This window comes from Callithrix jacchus, chromosome 2, assembly GCF_049354715.1.
Source record: "Callithrix jacchus isolate 240 chromosome 2, calJac240_pri, whole genome shotgun sequence".
Taxonomy (NCBI): Eukaryota; Metazoa; Chordata; class Mammalia; order Primates; family Cebidae; genus Callithrix; species Callithrix jacchus.
In genome coordinates, this window is record NC_133503.1 from 71,471,754 (window position 1) to 71,493,111 (window position 21,358).

The 21,358-nt window shown below is 48.8% G+C and overlaps 1 protein-coding gene across 5 annotated transcripts in view; it reads left to right on the forward strand.

Annotated features, from left to right (window-relative positions):
- Positions 1-21,358, forward strand: part of RASGEF1C (RasGEF domain family member 1C) — a 107,716-nt gene that overhangs the window by 60,844 nt on the left and 25,514 nt on the right. For 4 of the 5 annotated variants that reach the window (XM_035290732.3, XM_035290731.3, XM_035290733.3 and 1 more), the window contains 5 exons: positions 1,515-1,697; positions 1,857-1,979; positions 3,068-3,205; positions 12,134-12,334; positions 13,074-13,148. In XM_035290732.3, coding sequence (XP_035146623.1) covers positions 1,515-1,697; positions 1,857-1,979; positions 3,068-3,205; positions 12,134-12,334; positions 13,074-13,148 — 720 coding nt within the window. Of the gene's footprint in view, positions 1-1,488; positions 1,698-1,856; positions 1,980-3,067; positions 3,206-12,133; positions 12,335-13,073; positions 13,149-21,358 lie in introns of all 5 variants that reach the window. The other variant, XM_078365806.1, reaches the window with a different exon arrangement.

Consider the following 21,358-nt stretch of genomic DNA (forward strand, 5'->3'; position numbering starts at 1 on the left):
GGCCCCGCTGCAGTCTTCATCCACATGAATGTCATTTCCATCATCTGCACCTCTCTCTCCTGCTGTTTTCCCTTCCTTGTGCCACACTGTTTCCTGTGTTATGACTGCGTGTTCAGAACCATAACTGCAGCGGCCACAGCCACTCCACCAGCGGGTCTGCGATCATCTCCTCGTCTATTCTGCCTTTGTTCACCATCTCTGCTGCTCTAAAGTGTGTTCACTGCTGGTATTTAATGCTGAAGCAACAGACTTTCTTTCTTCCCACAGCTTCTCCCCTTTATTTTCTTAGGATACATTTCCAAGGCTTTGCTTAGGATGGAAAGACACTATAGAATATAAGGCTCTTAGCACACTGAGCCAAATCTTGGTACAATTAAAGGGACCCTGACGACACATACCACTCTCCCCCAGTGGTGTGTGAGAAGCTGCCCTTGCACGCCTGCCAGCACTGGACATTTAATTAAGTCCCATTTATTTCATGGGTAGGAAGCAGAACCCCACAGGAGCCACACGTGCACATCTAGTTCACGCACACCAAGCCACATGTCCCAACGAGGCAGAGGGAGAAATGGAAAGGCCTCTCTACAGGGTACGGACAGAGTGCTCCCCAGCCGTGCTGAGCCCCTCATGTTGAAAGCCCATCTATGCAGCCCCCAAGACTCCCAGCCCCTTCATCACATGCGCCATTCAGGCCATGTGCACAAAAACACAGATGGGAGACTTAGCAGGATTTAAAGACCTTCAAGGGATATTGTAGCAATAAACAACTGTCTCATCATCATTGCCTTTTTTTAAAAGTGTGATAAAATACACATAAAATGTATCATTTTGACCCTTTTGAAGTGTACACTTCAGTGGCATTAAGTACCTTCACTCATGGTGGAACCGTCACCTCCATCCCTCTCCAGAAATCTTTTCTTCTTCCCAATGTGAGACTCTGCCCACTAAATACTGACGCACTGGTGTCCCACAGCCCAGCCCCTGGCACTCACCTTTCCACTGTCTGCCTCTGTGAATGCAATACTAGGTACCTCCACAAGTGGAGTCATTTGGTGTTTGTCATTCTGTGTTGGGGTTTCACTTAGTGTGATGTCCTCAGGTGCAGTTGAGCACCCCCAATTTGGATCGGACCAATCCCTGAATCAACCTTTGTGGCCAGAAAAAGGGGGATTAGGCTGATTATCCAGGCTTGTGAAAAACAACTTTTGGGGAGGGGTGTGGGGGAACAGAATCTAGAGGAGGTCTGCCCCTGAGTGGGGACCCCAGAGTAGAGAAGAGATGGGTTTTGCAGGAGAGTTGAGAGGCTGTTTGAGGAAGAAGAATGGAGGCTGTGCTGTGAGGAAGGGGGTACATGGCAGCACTCCCAGAAGTGACCATTGGATTCAAGCTGGCACGAAGTGGTGGTTGGGGGAGACTTTCCAGCCAGGAGCCTGGGACCAGCAGCGCCCACTCAGCTGCACCCCCCAACTCAGTTGTGCCCCCACTCAGGTCCCCACTGCTCGTTGCCATTGCAGGCAGGCATGCCACAGACGCTGAGTGCCTCCGACATGGTCACCCCAGGCAGCCTCAGCCCACCTTCCACCGAGCCCACAGATGTCGAACAGGCTGGGCAGCCCCTCCTGGATGGAGCTCCATCCTCAGCCTCCCTGGAAACACTGATCCAGCATCTGGTGCCCACAGCTGACTACTACCCCGAGGTGGGTGACCCACCCAGCGGGCAGGAGAGTGGGCTCTCCTCCACCAGGCATGGGAGGCAACAGGGCTGGGAGTGGCCTTGGGCCAGGGTGTAGAGCCAGATGGGAGGCATGCCCCTCCCAGTCCCCTCCTGAGCCTGTGCCCTCTTGTGTATCCCCCAGAAAGCCTATATCTTCACCTTCCTGCTGAGTTCTCGTCTCTTCATCGAGCCCCGGGAGCTCCTGGCCCGAGTCTGCCACCTGTGCATCGAACAGCAGCAGCTGGACAAGCCGGTGCTGGACAAGGTGAGGTGCAGGGCAGGCCAGGGGGCCTCAGAGTGTACCAGCACTCCCCTCTCATGCCCTCAAGTCATCAGCCTCTAGGGGAGGTAATGATTGTCCCTGTTTTCCTGACAAGGTGGCTACAGAGTATTTCCACCTTGTCTGAGGCCCAGAGCCAGAAGGAGCAGAACAGGACCTTTCACCTTCATGCAGTTTTTCCAGTGCCCTACAGGAGCCCTTGAGCTTACATTAAGCCCAGACTTGAGTATCCAGAGCCCGGTCAGTAGGACCCCTTGCCATCTGTGGCCAGAAAGGACCTGCTACCTCTGCTGGGTTTCCTTCCTCCAGCACATCTGCTCCATCTTCCCAGTCCTGGCCAGATCCTTAGGGATGCATCTATTACACACACATCGGTCAGGCTCTACAGCTAGCAAGAGAAACCCAACTTCAACCCGCCAAAACCAAAGGGACTTAGCTGGATCGTATATCTGCCCAATCTCAGGGACTGCTGGCTCGGGCCTTAAACCACAGCATTGCACCGTGGCCTGTCTCCCTCCCACCCTCTGCTGCCATTTCCCCGGGCTGGCCCCCCTCGGGCTGGCTGGTGTGGTGCCCTGCCGAGTCCACTGCACCAGGCTCACATACCACCCTTTCCACCCTTTCCAGTTATGTGGAAGCCTCAATCCCGTTTCTGTACAGATCCAGTGAATCTCATCATTGGCGTAGTCTCAGTCACGTGCCCATCTGTCAGCCAATCACTGTGCATGACGGAGTAAGCCATACTCTGATTGGTCAGCACAAACCTGGACCCACCCCTGGAGCAGGGGCCACTGCTCCTGAGACCCCCGGGCACCGAGAGAGTCACCAGGGAGGATGGAGACATCACTGTAGAAAGGCAGCAGCAAGAGATAGCCCCGCCCAAAAATGTGTCCATCCTCCCTCCACTCCCCGTAGGCGCAGGGTAGGATTGCACCACCCCCGCCTCCGTCCCTGGCACAGAGAGGGCACAAGGATCTGCCTGCCCAGGCAGTTAGCCCAGCAAGGACACGAAGTGAGGCCCACATGCCCGCCCAACACCCCTGACGAGCGTGGCGCCGCTCGCTTGCTTGCAGGCCCGGGTCCGGAAGTTCGGCCCCAAACTGCTGCAGCTGTTGGCCGAGTGGACTGAGACCTTCCCAAGGGACTTCCAGGAGGAATCGACCATCGGGCACCTGAAGGACGTGGTGGGCCGCATCGCCCCCTGTGACGAGGTGGGCAGCCAGGCAGGGGATCTTGTCCCCCTTTGGGCCCCTCCTGTCCCAGGCCTGTGCCTGTTACTGTCCTCTACCCCAGGGCCCTCATCTCCCCACCCTGCACATCACATCCCCTCTAAATCCAGCCCCTCTCTGACCCATCAAGGAATCAGGCACTGCCGAGCTGGGAGGGAATGTGGAGTCCCATGACCTCTCCCTGACTTCTCTCACCGATGGCATCAGATGCTGGATGAGGAAAGACCCATTCATGGGTTATTGGGGCCAGGAGGCCAGGCTATTGGCCTCTGACCTACTAGATAGGGCTGGCAGAGCCCTGTCCTGGGCCTTGGCCATGCCCACTTTGCTCTCCCAGCTGTATTACTCTGTGGAGAGCACTGAAGGGTCTCCAAGCCTCACTTCCCTTATGGGCGAAGGGAGCACAAGAATCTTTATCTCCCAGGATTATGGAGATAGATGTCTCCTGGTGTGTTTAGACGGGGCAAGTTTATCAGCATCCTGGAATGCCACTGTGGGCAGCACTGGTGTAGCATTACCTGGAAGGGGGAAACATGGGCAGGGGTGCATGTTGGTCATCCTGGAAGGAAACTGAACCAGGTGGTAGCTGGTGACATGCCACAGAATGGGTCTGGACATGGCAGAAGAGCTATGTGTGAGACAAGGGAAAACTGCCAAGACAGGCTGGGCAACAGGAACCCAAACACCCACGGCCACACAGACATAACTCAGGCTCTGAGGAAAGCACTGATCAGGGCCACCTCACACAGCAGGCAAGTGACTCAGAAGTGAGAAGGCAAGTTCTGAGGCTCAGTGAGATGAGAGTGTTTCCACTTCCTCCTCCCCACACTTCTCCCCTCCTCCATTCTCCTCCTCATCCCCTCCTTTTCCTCCTCTGAATCCCCTGATCCATCTCGAGATTGTGACACTTGGCTTAGGATGCAGCACAAAGCAGGGCCAGGGAACAGCTGACGATTGGATGAGTGGGGGAAGGGGAGAGTGGAAGCAGGGGATAGGGTGCTGGATGATTGACTGGGAAGACATTTGGCTACTCTTATAGATGAATGTGGGAGAGAACAGATGATTTTGTTATTGGATAGGCAGGTGGATGGATGCATGGGGTGAGTGGAAAGATTAATAGAAAGAAGAGAGAAATATAGGAAGTGTGGACAGGTGGGTGGGCAGATGTTTGAATAGATGGAGGGGAAGGGGGATGGGTGGGTAGACAGGTGGATGGTTAAATAGATGGAGGGGAAGGTGGATCAGTGGATGGGTGGATGGTAGAATAGATGGAGGGGAAGGTGGATGGGTGGATGGATGGTTGAATAGATAAAGGGGAAGGTAGATGGGTGGGTGGGTGGTTGAATAGATGGAGGGGAAGATGGATGGGTGGGTGGGTGGTTGAATAGATGGAGGGGAAGGTGGGTGAGTGGGTGGGCACATGTTTGAATAGATGGAGGGGAAGGTGGGTGGGTGGGTGGATCCAAAGATGGAGGGGAAGGTGGGTGAGTGGGTTGGCAGATGGTTGAATAGATGGAGGGGAAGGTGAATGAGTGGGTGGGTAGGTGTTTGAATAGATGGAGGGGAAGGTGGGTGGGTAGGTGGGTGGATGAATAGATGGAGGGGAAGGTGGATGACTGGGTTGGCAGATGTTGAATAGATGGAGGGGAAGATGGATGGCTAGGTGGGTGGATAGATGGTTTAACAGATGGAGAGGAAGGTGGGTGAGTGGGTGGGTGGATGTTTGAATAGATGGAGGGGAAGGTGGGTGAGTGGGTGGGTGGATGGATGGTTTAACAGATGGAGGGGAAGGTGGGTGAGTGGGTGGATGGTTAAATAGATGGAGGGGAAGGTGAATGAGTGGGTGGGTAGGTGGTTGAATAGATGGAGGGGAAGGTGGGTGGGGGTGGTTTAATACATGGAGGGGAAGGTGGGTGGGTGGGTGAATGGATGGTTTAACAGATGGAGGGGAAGATGGGTGAGTGGTTGGGCACATGTTTGAATAGATGGAGAGGAGGGTGGGTGGGTGGGAAGGTGGATTGTAAGGGAGTGAGTGTTAGAAAGGACATAGCAAGGGTAGATGAGTGAACTGATGGTTCTGATGGGGGCTTCAGGGGTCACTGTATAAAAGAGAGGTAGGTGATAGCAGTCAGGTGAAGAGATGGGGACAGGTGGATGGGGATGGATGAGTGAAAGTGAATGGTGGCTGGATGGGTTAGTGAATGGATGTGTGAGTGGGCAATAAATTAGTGAGTGGACACATGTTAGAAGGAAGGAAGGGTAAAGGAGTGAATTGATGGCTCTGGGGTGGGTCACTGTATAAAGGGGGAGGTGGATGGTAGAATGTGGCTGGAGAAGAGGTGAGTGTGGGGATGGTGGGTGATGGGTGGATGATATGCAAGGGGGTGAGACCCCAGTCTCCTGATTTGTTCCCTTTGATCTCCAAGGGTCAGCAGTGAGGTTTTTCATATGACCAGGCAGGATGTGACCTGCCTGATGTTGGACCCATGCCTTGGTGGTGGGGCTGGAGGTAAGCCCCAGCCTGGTTCCCCTTGGGAAACCAGTAGCTCCTGTCCACCTGGAGAACCCACGTCTGTCATCAGACTGTGTAGCGTGGACTTGAATGGGAGTTCCTCAGTCCCAACCCAGGCCCTGGCCAGGGGTGCTCCTCCATGTCTCTGGTGTCCTCAAGTTGCCCTCCCACAAAAAAGCATGCACTCCGAAGATGACTTTCTCTGGGCACTGACTCTCCTCACTGGGTGCTGCTGTGGACTGTGGGGTGTTCCCCTCCCAGCGCAGAATGGTTTGGCATGGAAGAGCCCTGGACCCAGCCTGAGCCCACCCAGATCCAGACTCAGAAACCACAGCTGTGTGACCTCAGACAAGGTGCTTTGCCCTGCTGGGCCAGCTTCCTTATCGGTAAAACAGGTTAACTGTCCCCACCGCAGCTTTGCAGCGAGGAGTCCCTGAAGTCAGGTGCACTCTTGCTTCAGCCCTCAATAAATGTGGGCTATAAAGAGAAGAGATGGTTCCCCAAATCAGGTATAGGAGCATTAATTAAGTTTTACAGAACTTTATTGTGAAACATCTCAAACATGCAAAAGTGAAGAATGGTAACCATGCACTCCTCTGTCCTCATCACCCAACTTCAACAATAACATTTTGCCGAACTAGTTTGTCCTGTCCCCTCAAACATTTTGCTTTGCCACAAGTTAGCTGTAAGCAAACCATAGACATAGGCTCTGCTTCCAAAATATTTCAGTATTATCCTTTTAAAAGATTTCTCACTCAAGGGTGGAATAAAATGATAGAAAGTGCTGTGCACAAGATCATGAGATGAGCACTGGTATTTTCAGAGCTGTGTGTCTTTGGGCAAATTATGTAATCTCTCTGTGCCCTAAATGTCTTTCTGTAAAAGGGAGGGTGATCATTCCTCCCTCACAGGACTGTGAGAGAACAGTGGAGCTGTATTAAAAACACAAAATTAGCCGGGCATGGTGGCGCGCACCTATAATCCCAGCTGCAGAGGAAATGGCACAGGGCCGGGGCCTAGTGGGCTCCCTCTGGCTCCTCTGCCAGGGCTTCCCCCATCAGAGTGACATTGAAAGATGGCACCTTCCTTTTTCCGCTGCCTGCTCTGGTGTTGTCACTGTGCTCCACACTGGCTATCAGAGCTGGAGCAGCCCCGGAGAGAGACTGAGGAGCCTGTTCTCCATGACTGTGGTTCTGAGGACTCCCGGGAAGCCTTCCCAGCATCGAGCCACCCTGTGCTGGGCAGAGGACCCAGGAGAGTGTCATGGCCAGCCCAGCCCTTGCAGGGCTCCCGGTAGATTGGATGCAGTAGTTAAAGCTCAGGGAGGCCAGTGCCAAGGCTGAAGGAGGCTGGGGGAGCCACGGAGGACCCAGAGGGTCACAGCCCCAAGTAGGGGAGAAAGGACAGAAGGACCCCAGTACTCTGGCCATACCCACTGGGCCAGCCACAGAGGAGGCTGACTCAACAGGTAGCCTCTCCGAGGACTGGTCTTGCTTTTTTTTTTTTTTTTGAGATGGAGTCTCGCTCTGTCACCCAGGCTGGAGTGCAGTGGCATGATCTCGGCTCACTGCAACCTCCGTCTCCTGGTTCAAGCCATTCTCCTGCCTCATCCTCCTGAGTAGCTGGGATTACAGGCATGTACCACCATGTCTGGCTAATTTTTGTATTTTTAGTAGCGATTGTGTTTCACCGTGTTGGTCAGGCTGGTCTTGAACTCCTGACATCATGATCCCCCCATCTCAGCCTCCCAAAGTGCTGGGATTATAGGCTTGAGCCATGGCACCCAGCCTGGTCTTGCTTGCTCACACGGACTCTCTGCTGAATTGACCACCACCTTCCAAGACTCCCTCTATGGCAGAAGTGGCAGAAAACTGACACAGAGGACAAACCAATGGAGAGAGGAGAGCCCCAGGAGCCTTATGAGCTCCCGTGTCAGCTTTCTGCCATTTTTGCCTGTCATGTAGTAGGCAGGAGGACATCTATCCTAGGCTGGCTCAGGAGAGAGTCTCCAAGAACTTCAGAGAACAGGGGCCAGTGCACATCTGGTCAGGGACGGGGGCTCCAGCTGTGAAATGCCGAGTCCAAGAGAGCTTGGAGGCACCTGGAGAGCCATCACCACCACCCAGGCCACCCTTGGACAACTCCGCAATCACACCTGGCTCTGCAGCAGATGGCTTGGTGGAAATACATGGAAACGAAGCTCCAGACCTCCTAGCCTCCCAGACATCCTCCCAACTATGATCAGTGTGGAGAGAGGGCTTCAGCCCGAGGCTGGAGGGGCAAAGTGCTGTGCTGCCCCAGTATGCCTTGGTGCTTCATAAATGTGGGCCTGCTATGGTGATAAGAGAACACCTTGACATTCGTGGTGATTTAGGTCTCTGGCCCTGCCCATATCTACCGGGAAGGTCTCCAAGCCCCATCTACAAGTGTGTAGAAATCAGTGAGAAAATGAGAGGAGGCCAAGGAGTAGGGCAGATAGCATCCGCACATTCAGAGGGAACATGGAAGAGTCAGAGAACAAACGTAAGCTGGAACTTAACATCACTGGAAAAATCTAAACAAATTAGCAAGCAGGAAGGGATAATTATTTGGAATAAATATGGGTTTATTTCACAGTAACAAATCGTCCTAAAGTATCTGCATTTAAAAATAATAAGGCAATCTCATGGCCCTATCAAGGGGTAGGCACAGACACCCTACAGCCTTGATTTTGGCATGGGCCTGCAGTCCGCCCTGACACCCTGCTGGAGAGAACCTCTGACTATCAGCAGGTGAAGGCCGTGTTTATCCACGCATTCAGCAGATGCTCATGGACACCTCCTGTGAGCCAGGTACTGTCCTTCGTGAACGAAGGGCAGCCTGTGGTTGGCGAGGTGGAGCTTGTAGTCCAGGGAGAGGAGATGCACTTGAACAGAATCATTTCCCCATCAGCTCTAAAACTGACTTGGCCCAGCTCTTTGGGAGGCCGAGACGGGTAGAACACAGGGTCAGGAGTTCGAGACCAGCCTGACCAACATGGTGAAACTCCATCTCTATTAAATAGTAGAACAATTTATAATCCTTTGGATATATTCCCAGTAATGAGATTGCTGGGTCAAATGGAATTTCTATTTCTAGGTCCTTGAGGAATCATCACACTGTCTTCCACAATGGTTGAACTAATTTACACTCCCACCAGCAGTGTAAAAGTGTTCCTATTTCTCCACATCCTCTCCAGCATCTGTTGTCTCCAGATTTTTTAATGATCGCCATTCTAACTGGTGTGAGATGGTATCTCAATGTAGTTTTGATTTGCATTTCTCTAATGACCAGTGATGATGAGCATTTTTTCATATGTTTGTTGGCCTCATCTATGTCTTCTTTTGTAGTGTCTGTTCATATCCTTTTGAATATGGGCTTGTTCTTTTCTTGTAAATCTGTTTTAGTTCTTTGTAGATTCTGGATATCAGCCCTTTGTCAGATGGGTAAATTGCAAAATTTTTTTCCCATTCTGTTGGTTGCTGATTCACTCTAATGACTGTTTCTTTTGCTGTGCCGAAGCTGTGGAGTTTGATTAGATTCCATTTGTCTATTTTGGCTTTTGTTGCCAATGCTTTTGGTGTTTCGATCATGAAGTCCTTGCCTGTGCCTATGTCCTGAATTAGTCGGGCATGGTGGCATGCACCTGTAATCCCAGCTACTCAGGAGGCTAAGGCAGGAGAATCGCTTGAACTCAGGAGGCAGAGGCTGCAGTGAGCCAAGATTGCGCCACTGCACTCCGGCGCTGAGCACCAATGGCCTGTCTGGGGAAGCGGCACTTGAGCTTCGGTCCAGTGGATGAGAACATGCCAGAGGGAGAAAGTTGTCCAGTTCCTGCCAGGAACACAGGGAAGGTGGAAAGGAGGCAAAGGGGCAGAGGAGTGATCTGTGTCCAGAGCACAGAGAGGGAGCAAGGGCACATAGAGGCCACTGAGCCTGACCAGAGCTGACCTCAGGGCCCCAGTGTCATACCAGGTCTCTTGTCTTTGCACAAGCCATGGAGGCATTTTCAGGAAGAGGGAAGCAGCAATCAGATTTTCATTTTGAACAGAACACTCTGGCTGCAGAGTGGAGAGAAACTGGCGTGGATGCAGTGGGGCATTAAGGAGCCAGAGAGATGACAGTGGCCTGGCCTACAGAGACAGGGGTGGAGATTCACAGAAATAGAAGAAAATGAAATAGAGAAGGGTGGTGATGGCCTAGAGGGGTGTGAGGGAGATGGCGGGATCAAGGTTGGCACAAAGGCTGTGTGCCTGGTGGCTGGTGCGCTGTCCTCCAACACTGGAAATACCAGCTTCGGACAAGGAGAGCAAACCTCCATTTGCTGTGCTGGGCAAACAGAAGACCATGGGCCATATGACGGACCATCACCCATGTGACTGGAGGTCAGAAGGAGGCTGCACATGTAAATGCAGAAGACTGCCAATGTGAACCAGAATACCCAGGAGCTAAGGAAGAGTGAGAAGAGAGGTCTAGACCATGCAGGAAGAACCCCAGCATCTCACAATGGTGAAGAGAGGAAAGCCTGCCAACAGCCCAAGTTAGGAGCAACCAGGAGGCTGAAGCAGAGGTGGCCAAGGAAGATGCAGCCTGAGAAATTGCCGCTGGAGGAGACTATTAATAGCCACTGGAGCCTGGAAATATTCACTGACAGGAGAGCCCAATGACTGATGGTAGTGGCAGCCAGGTGAAGTGATCCAGGAGTGAGTGGGAGGTGAGGAGACAGCAGGTGTGGCCACTCATGGAACTCTGGCTGTGCCTGGGAGAGAGACAGGAGGTCAGTGGAAGGGCCAGGGCCCACAGGGGACTGACCGTGCACCCCAGGGCTGGCAGTGACTGCACACCACTCCCCATCTTCTCAGCACTCAGATGAAACCCTGGGAGGCAGTGTGCTCACCACAGTTTTGGACACAGCCTTGCTGAGAGGGGTTGTTCCTTCCATGGGCAACAGATAGAAGAGTCAGACCTCAGCTTCCCTACTCACTGCTTCAGCTAACCAGTGGGCACCTTCTGCACCTGAGAGTCAGGCTTAGGGGTAAACCATCTCCTGTCCCATTCCTCCCATCTGAGGCTCTGCCACAGCTGACTGTGGCCACCCCACAGAGAAGCACTACCATAGGGACCAGATGATTACCACATCCATCACCAGAGCACAGAGCTCCAGCAGTCCTCAAATAGCATCACCCCAGGGCCCAGTGTGAGGCCCCCAAGAGCAGTCGGAGTCCCCAGATCCTCATAGCCGGCATGCATATGCCACACCTGCACACTCACTGCAGGCTCTGTGTGTCTCAAAATCACATGAAGAAAAACTCCCTGTGATCTCTCAAATGACCTGACAATACTGACTGCCGGCCCCTTGTTATTTCCCCAGGCCTCTAGGAGCACGCGGCTTGTCTAGTCAATGCTCACATTGCTGGCGACCAGGCTCTGGCTCCCACCACTGCCTCTGCCAATGCCCAGGCCAGCTCCTGGCATGTAGGGGGTTGCATCTCACTCTGGGTTAGACCAAAGCCTTTGAGGACATGACAACATTTCCCTTAACAAACCCAGCCAGTCTGATGGCACTTCCTCGGAAATAGGGGTTTCCAAGGGGGAAAATAATTAGGTTTTCCTTGAGGGTGAGAGAGGAGGTGTCCCTTGGGGGGTGGCCATGGCCATTCATACCTGTACCCAGCCCATGGCGTGGCCCAAAGCAAGAGCCTGTGCATCTGAGCTGGCTGGTGGGGAGTGAGCACTTACTGCACACCCCCTGCGTGCCCAGAGTGGAGCTGGGCTCTCATAGCACAGAGAGGGCAACACAGACCTTTCGGCCCTGTGGAGCTGTCATTCTGATGTGCGAGGAAATGAACCCAATTGTCTCAACCTTGGTCTTATAAAAGAAGTTGCATAGGGTGACCTGGACGGGTACTGTCGGGGGCAGAGGCCAGAACAGCACAGCTGGTTGGGGAAGGCTGAGCTGGGCCTGGGAGATAACAGGGGTCCCCGTTAAAGACCAGCAAAATGCCAGTCATCCATCTAGGGCAGGCCTATGCCATGTCTCCCTCCTCTCTCCCTTTCTCTGGCTTCCTGGCAGTGCCCACCCCACTGCCCCAGAGAGCTGCACCAGACCTGGCTCCCATCATCCTCCTGTGCTCCTCGCAGCTCCCAACCACAGCCCTGCAGCCTTCACACCACCTGCCTTGCCTGGTGGCCCCAACCTGTCCAGGAGTGAGTCCTGCAGGGTAGGGGCAGGTCCTGGCCCCTCTGCTGGTACCTGGTCTTTTCTCCAGAGACCCTTAGGAAAAGCCCCTCCCTTCAGAGCCCAGGAGGCTGCCTTCCTCCAGTATGAGAGATGCAGAGATGGGCGTTCAGGCCTGAGCACCCCTCTTTCCATCCACCAGGCATACCGGAAGAGCATGCATCAGCTCCTACAGGCTCTGCACCAGAAGCTGGCGGCTCTACGCCAGGGGCCAGAAGGTCTGCTGGGTGCCGACAAGCCCATCTCCTACAGGACCAAGCCACCAGCGTCCATCCACAGGGAGCTCCTTGGTGTCTGCAGCGACCCCTACACACTGGCCCAGCAGCTGACCCATGTGGAACTGGTGAGCGGGCCCAAGCCACCCTCCTCAACCAGGATTCAGCTTTCTGTGGCAGGACCCACAGATGCACTGCACCCTCCCTGATTTCCCCGAGCAGCCCCAAAAACTTGTGAAGGCGGTGCCCTGGCCTAGCCTCAAGCACACACTGGGTTGCTTGTGGATGAAGAGGCCAAGGGCCCACTCCAGAGAGAGGGAGGCTGGGGAGGGTCTCTTCCCTTTGAGACTGCCGGTTGATGGCCCCCTCCCTGCTCTCCAGGCACTCTTCCAGCATGCTCCCATGCACTAGCTCATGTCTCCATCACCCGGCCACGCAGGCCCTGTACACAGAGGAAACTAAGGCCCAGAAAGGTGATTTGCCAACGTCACACAGCAGAAGGGGCAGAGCCAGGGTTTGATTCTGACCCAGATGCCATGCTCCTGGCCACCAGACTCCACCCCCCTCCCACCCCACAAAGGAATCAGGCCACTTCAGTGACCCAGTGTGGAGCCTGGTTTCCCTGGGTGTCATGCTGCATAGCATTGCTCCATGCCCCCATGAACTAGGAAAGGAGGGGCTGCCTCCTTCAGGGAATGCCCTGAGTTCTGTGACAACCTAAACCAGGGTCTCCAAGCCCCAGTGAGGAGGGCAGTTGCAGAGTGACCGTTGTGAGGAGGACTGGGGGCAGAGCACCACGGCAGGCCCCACAGTGGACACCTCCTCTCCATACCTCCCCTCTTTTCCCCTCTTTTCCTTCCCCTGCAGGAGAGGCTGCGTCACATCGGGCCTGAGGAGTTTGTCCAGGCCTTTGTGAACAAGGACCCTCTGGCCAGCACAAAGGTAGGAGGCTCTTACCGGCTGTCCCAAAAGTGACCCTCACCCAGTGACTGGCCACTCTCAGGAGAACCCGAGAACATCCTCTGGTCGAGCGCTGGAGCGGCCCGAATGGGACAGGTGGGCTCAGAGGGGCCTTACCCACTCCGCCAAGCCCCTCCAGCGGGGGTTGGGGGCGGACCGCGACAGCCGAGTCCAGGGAAAGCCTGAGGGCCTGGACGTGCGGGACGGGGGTCATCCACCCAGTGAGGGCGGAGGAGTGGACGGGGAACCAGGCCATGGGCGGCGCTGCTCGGGTGGGCCGGGACCCCGGGCAGGAAGGAAGGTGGAGCGGTCCCCCCCCCGCCCCCGCCCCGGGCGCGCTCCGGCACCCGGAGCGCCTTCCCGGTGAGTTTCAGTGGGCGCCGGTGCCCTCCAGCGGCCACGCGGGGAAGCGCGAGTTGCTGCGCGTTGCCGAGACCAGGTAAGGGAACTCCTGGGGCCCGGGGCTCAGGACATGGCCCACACACCCTAATTTCGATCCAGCCCTTCTAGGAGCCCAAAGCAACGTGCCGGTGCCTCCAACGGGCTAAATCCAAGCAAGAACTGCAAACATTTTGGCTTCTGCCCTCACACCTAATAAAACTACAAACTACATATACGATTACATTTTCACTTCTCAAATAAGCAAAGATCACCTTATAGGTCAGACACATTGTGGAAGGCGCCCTCCACATGGCTGCTGGGGTGAAGCTGGCACAGCCATTTTGGTGGGGAGATTGGCACTGACATCAATGCTTTAAATGGGTTTTCTTGACCCAAACTTTCCGCGAACATGCACGGACGAAGGTATTTGGGATAGACAATGTTTGTTATGGCCAAACGCTGGGAGCAGATTGCCTTATCACCCATAGGCACTGGATTACAAACTGTGAAACATCTATGACTAGAATGTTGTGCAGCTATGAAAGGGAATAAAGTGGACTGAAACAATCTCCAAGGCCTACCCGTCCGGGCACTAAGAGAAAAGGGTAGAGGGAAGAACAGGGACAAGAGTATGTGACTATTTGCATAACAAAAAAATATGGCCGGGCGCGGTGGCTCAAGCCTGTAATCCCAGCACTTTGGGAGGCCGAGGTGGTGGGTCACGAGGTCAAGAGATCGAGACCATCCTGGTCAACATGGTGAAACCCCGTCTCTACTAAAAATACAAAAAATTATCTGGGCATGGTGGCACGTGCCTGTCTGTAATCCCAGCTACTCAGGAGGCTGAGGCAGGAGAATTGCCTGAACCCAGGAGGCGGAGGTTGCGGTGAGCCGAGATCGCGCCATTGCACTCCAGCCTGGGTAACAAGAGCGAAACTCCGTCTCAAAAAAAAAAAAATAGGGTAACCAAAAAAATGTATGTTTTGCATGTCTGGAAGCACTCTCTAGGAATTCTGACTGCTCTGGGAATTCTGAACAGTTGTGCTGGGAGGGAGAAACGGGAGGGAATGGGAGGGAGATTCTTACAAGATTGTTGGGTTTGGGGCCATCTCCAAATATTACTTTTTTTGTGTAAAATACATCAAGATGACACATCACATTGGTTTATCCCCACTACTGTAGATGACCATTTGTGTTTCCAGCTTTTTGCTGTTATGAATATTCCCACTGTAGACATTTTCTTACGCCTGTGTCTGGGTATACACACAAGTGTGCATTTTCTCCAGGGTGTCAGTTCTCAAAGAGCTCGGGATCCCTTTATACTCTTAACAATTATTAAGGACTTCAAGTAACTTTTGGTTATATGGATTATATTTATCAATATTTATCCTATTAGCAATTAAGATTAAGTTTTTGTTTGTTTGTTTTTTGAGACCAAGTCTCACTCACTCTTGTCCTCCAGGCTGGAGTGCAGTGGCAATATCTCGGCTCACTGCAACCTCCACCTCCCGGGTTCAAGTGATTCTCCTGCCTCAGCATCCCAAGTAGCTGGGACTACAGGTGTGTGCCACCACACACGGCTAATTTTTTTATTTTTATTAGAGGTGGGGTTTCGCCATGTTGACCAAGCTGGTTTCAAATTCCTGACCTCAAATGATCCACCCACCTTAGCCTCACAAAGTTCTGGGATTACAGACATGAGCCACCATGCCCGGCCCTAAGATTAACTTTTTAAAATATTTATTCAAAAATAACAATAATAGCCAAGCAGTGGCCCATGCCCGTAGTCCCAGCTAGGAGGCCCAAATAGGAGAGTTCAAGTCCAGCCTGGGCAACATAGATAGTGGGAACTCAGCTCTCTAAAAACAAAACAATAAAAACCCATTACATGGTAACATAAATAACATATTTTATAAAAAAGAATTCTTTTCTCACAATAGGAAGCCACTGAGAAGAGTGGCATTGTTTTATAGTATTTTTTACAAATTTCTTTAATATTTGAATTAATAGAAGACAGCTGGATTCTTTTCTCTGCTTCTGCATTCTGTCTCTTGACATAGTTTTTGGTTGAAGAAAATCCAACCTCACACTGACAGGTAGCTAGGAAAGGAAGGAGTATTTTACCACCTTTTCGGATAATTGTGAATATGCTTCTTTGATATCATACTAAAACCCAGAAAGTTATAGTTTTTAAGAATTAACTACAATGTGAAATCTGAAGAGATATCAGTGAACTTTCTGTACTCTGACACTGAAACCTATTGGTTCATCTTGCATCTTGATGCATGATTTTGTGACATCATACGTTGGTCATGTGGGAAAATATAAGTTTGTTGTGTTAGGAAGATCTTCCAAATGTTGGCACATTTCATTGTACAACATTTTAGAAATCACATTATTATCACTCTTACTCACATTGTTTAAGTCTGTGGAAGCTGTCAATCTCACAGAGGCAGATACATGTCTTACAAGTTCCCAGTTTTCTCTTGAAAGCCTTAATTTTATCATTGGCAACAAATATTGTCAACCATTCCCCTTTATTTTTGATAACTAATCCAAGAACTTCCAGTTTTAATTTTTTAAACAGGATTTAGCAAGAAAAACATTCAACTAAATTAAAAAGAATTAGGTTGGATTAATTTGCAATAAAATAATCAACTTAAAATATCAGCCCCTTCCATTTAGGGCCAAAAGGCCAATTGTTCCTGTTTAAACAGCAGAATTACACAATTATTTTTACCCATATTTGATGGCACAAAAAAGTAAAAGTCTTACAACTTCCACTGCCCCCCTCCCTCCTCCAGAGTAGAGTTCATACATCTGCATCTTAGATCAGTACTCAGGCTTTTAAAAATTATCTTACATTTTGAAATATAATACAACTACTCTGGTAACAAGAATACTTTTAAAACAATTCTTAGAGAAAACAAATACCTTAGATAACTGTGCGACACAATATTCTGCTCAAAGAAACAGCAAAGATGAAAAATAATGTACAAGAATTATAGTCCCTTGTTTATAGAAATCATCCAAATAAAATATTTTCCCTAATTCCAACTGTTCCCCTTTAAATGACAGGTTCATTTTGTTCATTTTCAAGAAAATGTCAGCCAAACACTGAAGTCTGAATTGCCATAGTATGTCTAGGGGTCCTTCTTTAGAGCAGAAATGGTACTCCAGGAAAACAATTCAGCTCACTAATGAATTAAGCGCTTTCCCTCAAAACAACCAGCACACTTTCTGAATGCAACAGAAGGGCTTCGTATGCACAAACCATTATGGAACATAAAAGATGGAAAATCTCAAAGATCTAGACTGAATAAAAGTTAAAAGTTTTACCTCATTCAGAACATTCTTAAGTCACACACCCCTTTTTCTTCTACTGGGCAATTTTACCCGCCATTGCTTTTGCACCATCAGTACAAATTTCAACACAGTGGAAAAGGCAACAGCATCGTATTATTATGACAATAGCCTTGCCTGTGGACCTCCTGAAAGGGTGCCAATGACCCCCCGGAATCCAGGGACAACATGTTAGGGACCGTTGCTCCTGAGAAGGGGAATTCCTGCGTCGCAGGGTCAGGATGTAGACAGCCTTACCAGGTAATGCCAGGTGAGGTCATTCGTCAACACTCCCAGCAGGAAGTTATCCCAGACCCTCATAAACACTTGAAATTGTCAGGTTTTAATATTTGTCAAACTGTTAAATGGAGCATCTTTTTATGTATTTTGGGCATTCTTGTTTCCTTCTCTATAAAATGCCTATCTGACTTTTGCCCAGTTTTCAATTGGTGGTTTGTCTTCTTAAGGATTTTTAGGAATTTATCATTTTTGTTTATTTTAAATGTGTACTAGATAATGATCCTAGGTCAGTTAACTGTGCTGCACATTTTCTTCTAGTTGGTTGCTTTGTTTTTCATCCTCATTGTGATGTCTTTTGATGAACAGGTATTCTTAAGCTTAACCTAGGAAAATTTACTAAATTTTCCTTTTTTTTGTTTTTTGGTGGGAATAAGAGGTTGAGAAATCCTTCCCTACACCCCACTCAGGTCATAAAGATAGTCTCCTATGTTTCCTGTGGAAGTTTTAAAGTTTTGTCCTTCACATTATTATCTGAAATTCATTTTGTGTATATGGCTTAAGGTGAGATTCATTTTTGTTTTTTTCCAGACAAATAAGCAATTGTTTCTGCACCACTATTATATATTCCTTTACCCTCCAATGTGCCCTGACACATGTCACTTTCAGATGTCAGCTTTCCATATACGTGTAAGTCTGTTCCTGGATGTTCTGTTCTGCCCCATTGGTCTATTTCTCTATCTCTGTGTCAAGACACTTTGCTTTAATTACTACAGTTTCACGATAAGTCTTATATCTGCTGAAGCAAATCCCCCAGGTTCTTCTTTAGGAGTGTGGCTTGGCTATTCTTGGCCCTTTGCTTTTCTATTTAAGTTTTAGAGTTATTTGTCAATTTCTATGAAAAGTCCTATAGGGATTTTGTTAGAATATATTAAATATGGATCCATTTGGGAAAAATTTGCATTTTCATGAAAGAATTTATATTTCATTATATTTGAGTCTGGCAATTCATAAAAATGGTATGTCCCTCCATTTACTTAGGCCTACTCTATAGCATCTTTCTACTCTATAGTATCTCTATAGTATCTTTCTACTATAGAGTAGGCCTACTCTATAGTATCTTTCTCCATACAAGCCTTGTAAAGATTTTGTGAGGTTTATTCCCCTAGATACCGTATGCATATTTTTACTATTATATATAAAACAATCTCTTTGCATAGATTATTTTAAAATGTGTTTCTAGATTTCTGAATGTTTGAAAAGAATGCATATTCTCAAATAAATGAGCACAGGACTCCATATTTGTCCATTACCTCAAGTATGTATTTGTCATATTTCCTGTCTGCTTGTTGCTGGTTTAATGAATGTAATTTACTTTGTATATCAAGTTTAAATTTGACAACATTGTAAATTCTTATTAATTCTAATAATTTGTATTCTTTAGAGTTTTTCTTTTTTTTCCCATTTATTGGGCACTATGTTCACCACTGGGGTGACTAATTCATTTGTATCCCAAACCTTAGCATCCCACAATATATACCTAGGTAACAAACCTGCACATGTGCCCTCATTCTAAAATAAAAAAGAAAAGTATTTCAGCATCACTTGTTCATCTTACAAGGACATTGTAAAATAAGGATAAAAATAAAAGATAGGAAAAGCATAAAAGGGGAAAAAGAAAAAAACTCTGATTGGAATCCTGTTCTGCCCACCCCTGGAGTAAGCAAGCCCAACTTAAGGGGTTCATTGAGCTCCACACTTTAAAGCCCCCAAGGCAGCAGCATCCACACCACCTTATCAGATCCTCAGAGCAATTCTTCTAAGTTGGTAGACAGGAGTAGCTATTTCCATTCTGAAAATGGGGAAACAGACTCAGAAAGTGCAGTGACTTGCCCAAGGGCCCACAGGAAGTGGTGACCCTGGAGGGATAAGGGGGAACCCAGCTCTCTGGAGTCCCAGGCCGCTGTTCCTTCTGTTGCAACTCCCCAAGTAACAGAAGCAGGTGCAGCAATGGGCATTTACCACTAACGGCCAGTCACACAACTCTGTTCAAACTTGTGCCTCTGCTCCTTCAATTCCTTGTCAGCTTTTATCCCTTCAATGCTGGTATTCCTCTATTTTTTTTTTTTTTTAAGAAAGAAAGAGAAAGAGAAAAGGGGGAAGAGAACAGGAGTCTTGCTCTATTGCCCAGGCTGGAATGCAATCTAAAGTAGGTATTAAAAACCTCTTTTATGCCGATAATTGTACTTAACAGCGAAGACAGGAAGGAATAAGGGAAGAAAATAACTAACAGCCAACCAATATTTCATTTAAATCTGTGAAGTGCTGTGCAAATGCTGAAGAGTGATTTGATTCCATTTATGTGGTCACTTTCAAAATAGGTGTAATGTAATACTAAAAAAAAATGTATGTTCTGTGGACCTGGGGTGAAGAATTCTATAAATATTCACTGAGTTTACTTGTTCCAGGTCTGAGTTCAAGTCATAAATGTCCCTGTTAATTTTCTATCTTGTTGATCCATCGAATATTAATAATGTGGTGTCAAAGTCTCCCGTTATTATTGTGCAGGAGTCCAAGTCTCTTCATAAGTCATTGAAAACTTGTCTTATGTATCTGGGTGTTCCTATATTGGGTGCATATATATTTATGATCATTGACTCCTGTTGTTGCATTGATCCTTTTACCATTATGTAATGTCCTTCTTTGTTTCTTTTAGTCTTTGTTACTATTTTTTTTTTTTTTTGAGACGGAATTTCGCTCTTGTTACCCAGGCTGGAGTGCAATGGCACAATCTCGGCTCACCGCAACCTCTGCCTCCTAGGTTCAGGCAATTCTCCTGCCTCAGCCTCCCGAGTAGCTGGGACTACAGGCACGCGCCACCATGCCCAGCTAATTTTTTGTATTTTTAGTAGAGACGGGGTTTCACCATGTTGACCAGGATGGTCTCGATCTCTTGACTTCATGATCCACCCGCCTCAGCCTCCCAAAGTGCTGGGATTATAGGCGTGAGCCACCGTGCCCGGCCCAGTCTTTGTTACTATTAAAGTCTATTTTGTCAGAGATGAAAGTTACAACTCCTGTTTTGTTTTGTTTTGTTTTGTTTCTCTCCATTTGATTGGTGAGTCTTCCTCCAACCTTTTGCTTTGAGTCTTTGTGTGTCCTTGCTTATGAGATGGATCTGGATACAGCGTACCAATGGGTTTTGACTTTTTATTCAGTTTGCATGTCTGTGTCTTTGATCGGGGCATTTAATCCATTTAAATTTAGGATTAATATTGATATTTGTGAGTTTAATATTGTCATTTAATGCTAGCTGGGTATTTCGCCCATTAGCTGATATAAATTCTTCATTATAGAATCTATATCAACTAATGGGTAAGTTTTTGGGATGACTGATACTGGTCGTTTTTTTCTGTGTGTAGTGCTTCTTTCAGAAGCTCTTGTAAAGCAGGCCTGGTGGTGATGAAATCTCTGAGTACTTGCTTGTTCATGAAACATTTTATTTTTCCTTCATTTATAAAGCTTAGTTTGGCTGGATATGAGATTCTGGGTTGAAAATTCTTTTCTTTGAGGATATTGAATATTGACCCCCACTCTCTTCTAGTTTGTAGGGTTTCTGCTGAGAGATCTGTGAGTCTGATCGGCTTCCCTTTATGGGTAACCTGACCTTTCTCTCTAAATGCCCTTAGAATTTTCTCCTTTATTTCAACCCTGGTGAATCTAACAATTATGTGTCTTGGGGTTAATCTACTTGAGGAATATCTTTGTGGTGTTCTCTGTATTACCTGGAGTTGAATATTGTCCTGCCTTACTAGGTTAGGAAAGTTTTTCTGAATAATATCATGAAGAATATTTTCCAGCTTGGATTCATTCTCTTCATAACATTCAGGTACACCTATCAAATGTAAATTCAGTCTTTTCACGTAGTCCCATATGTCTTGGAGACTTTGCTCATTCCTTTTTACTCTTTCTTCTCTAATCTTGTCTTCTCGTTTCATTTCATTAAGTTGGTCTTCGACTTCTGATATCCTTTCTTCTGCTTGATCAATTTGAGTGTTAAAACCTGTGCGTACTTCGCGGAGTTCTCTTATTGTATTCTTCAGTTCCATTAATTCACTTATATTCTTCTCTAAAGTCTATTCTCGTTAGGATTTCGTCAAACCTTTTTTCAAGGTTCTTAGTTTCTTTACATTGGGTTAGAACGTGTTCTTTTAACTCACATAAGTTTCTTA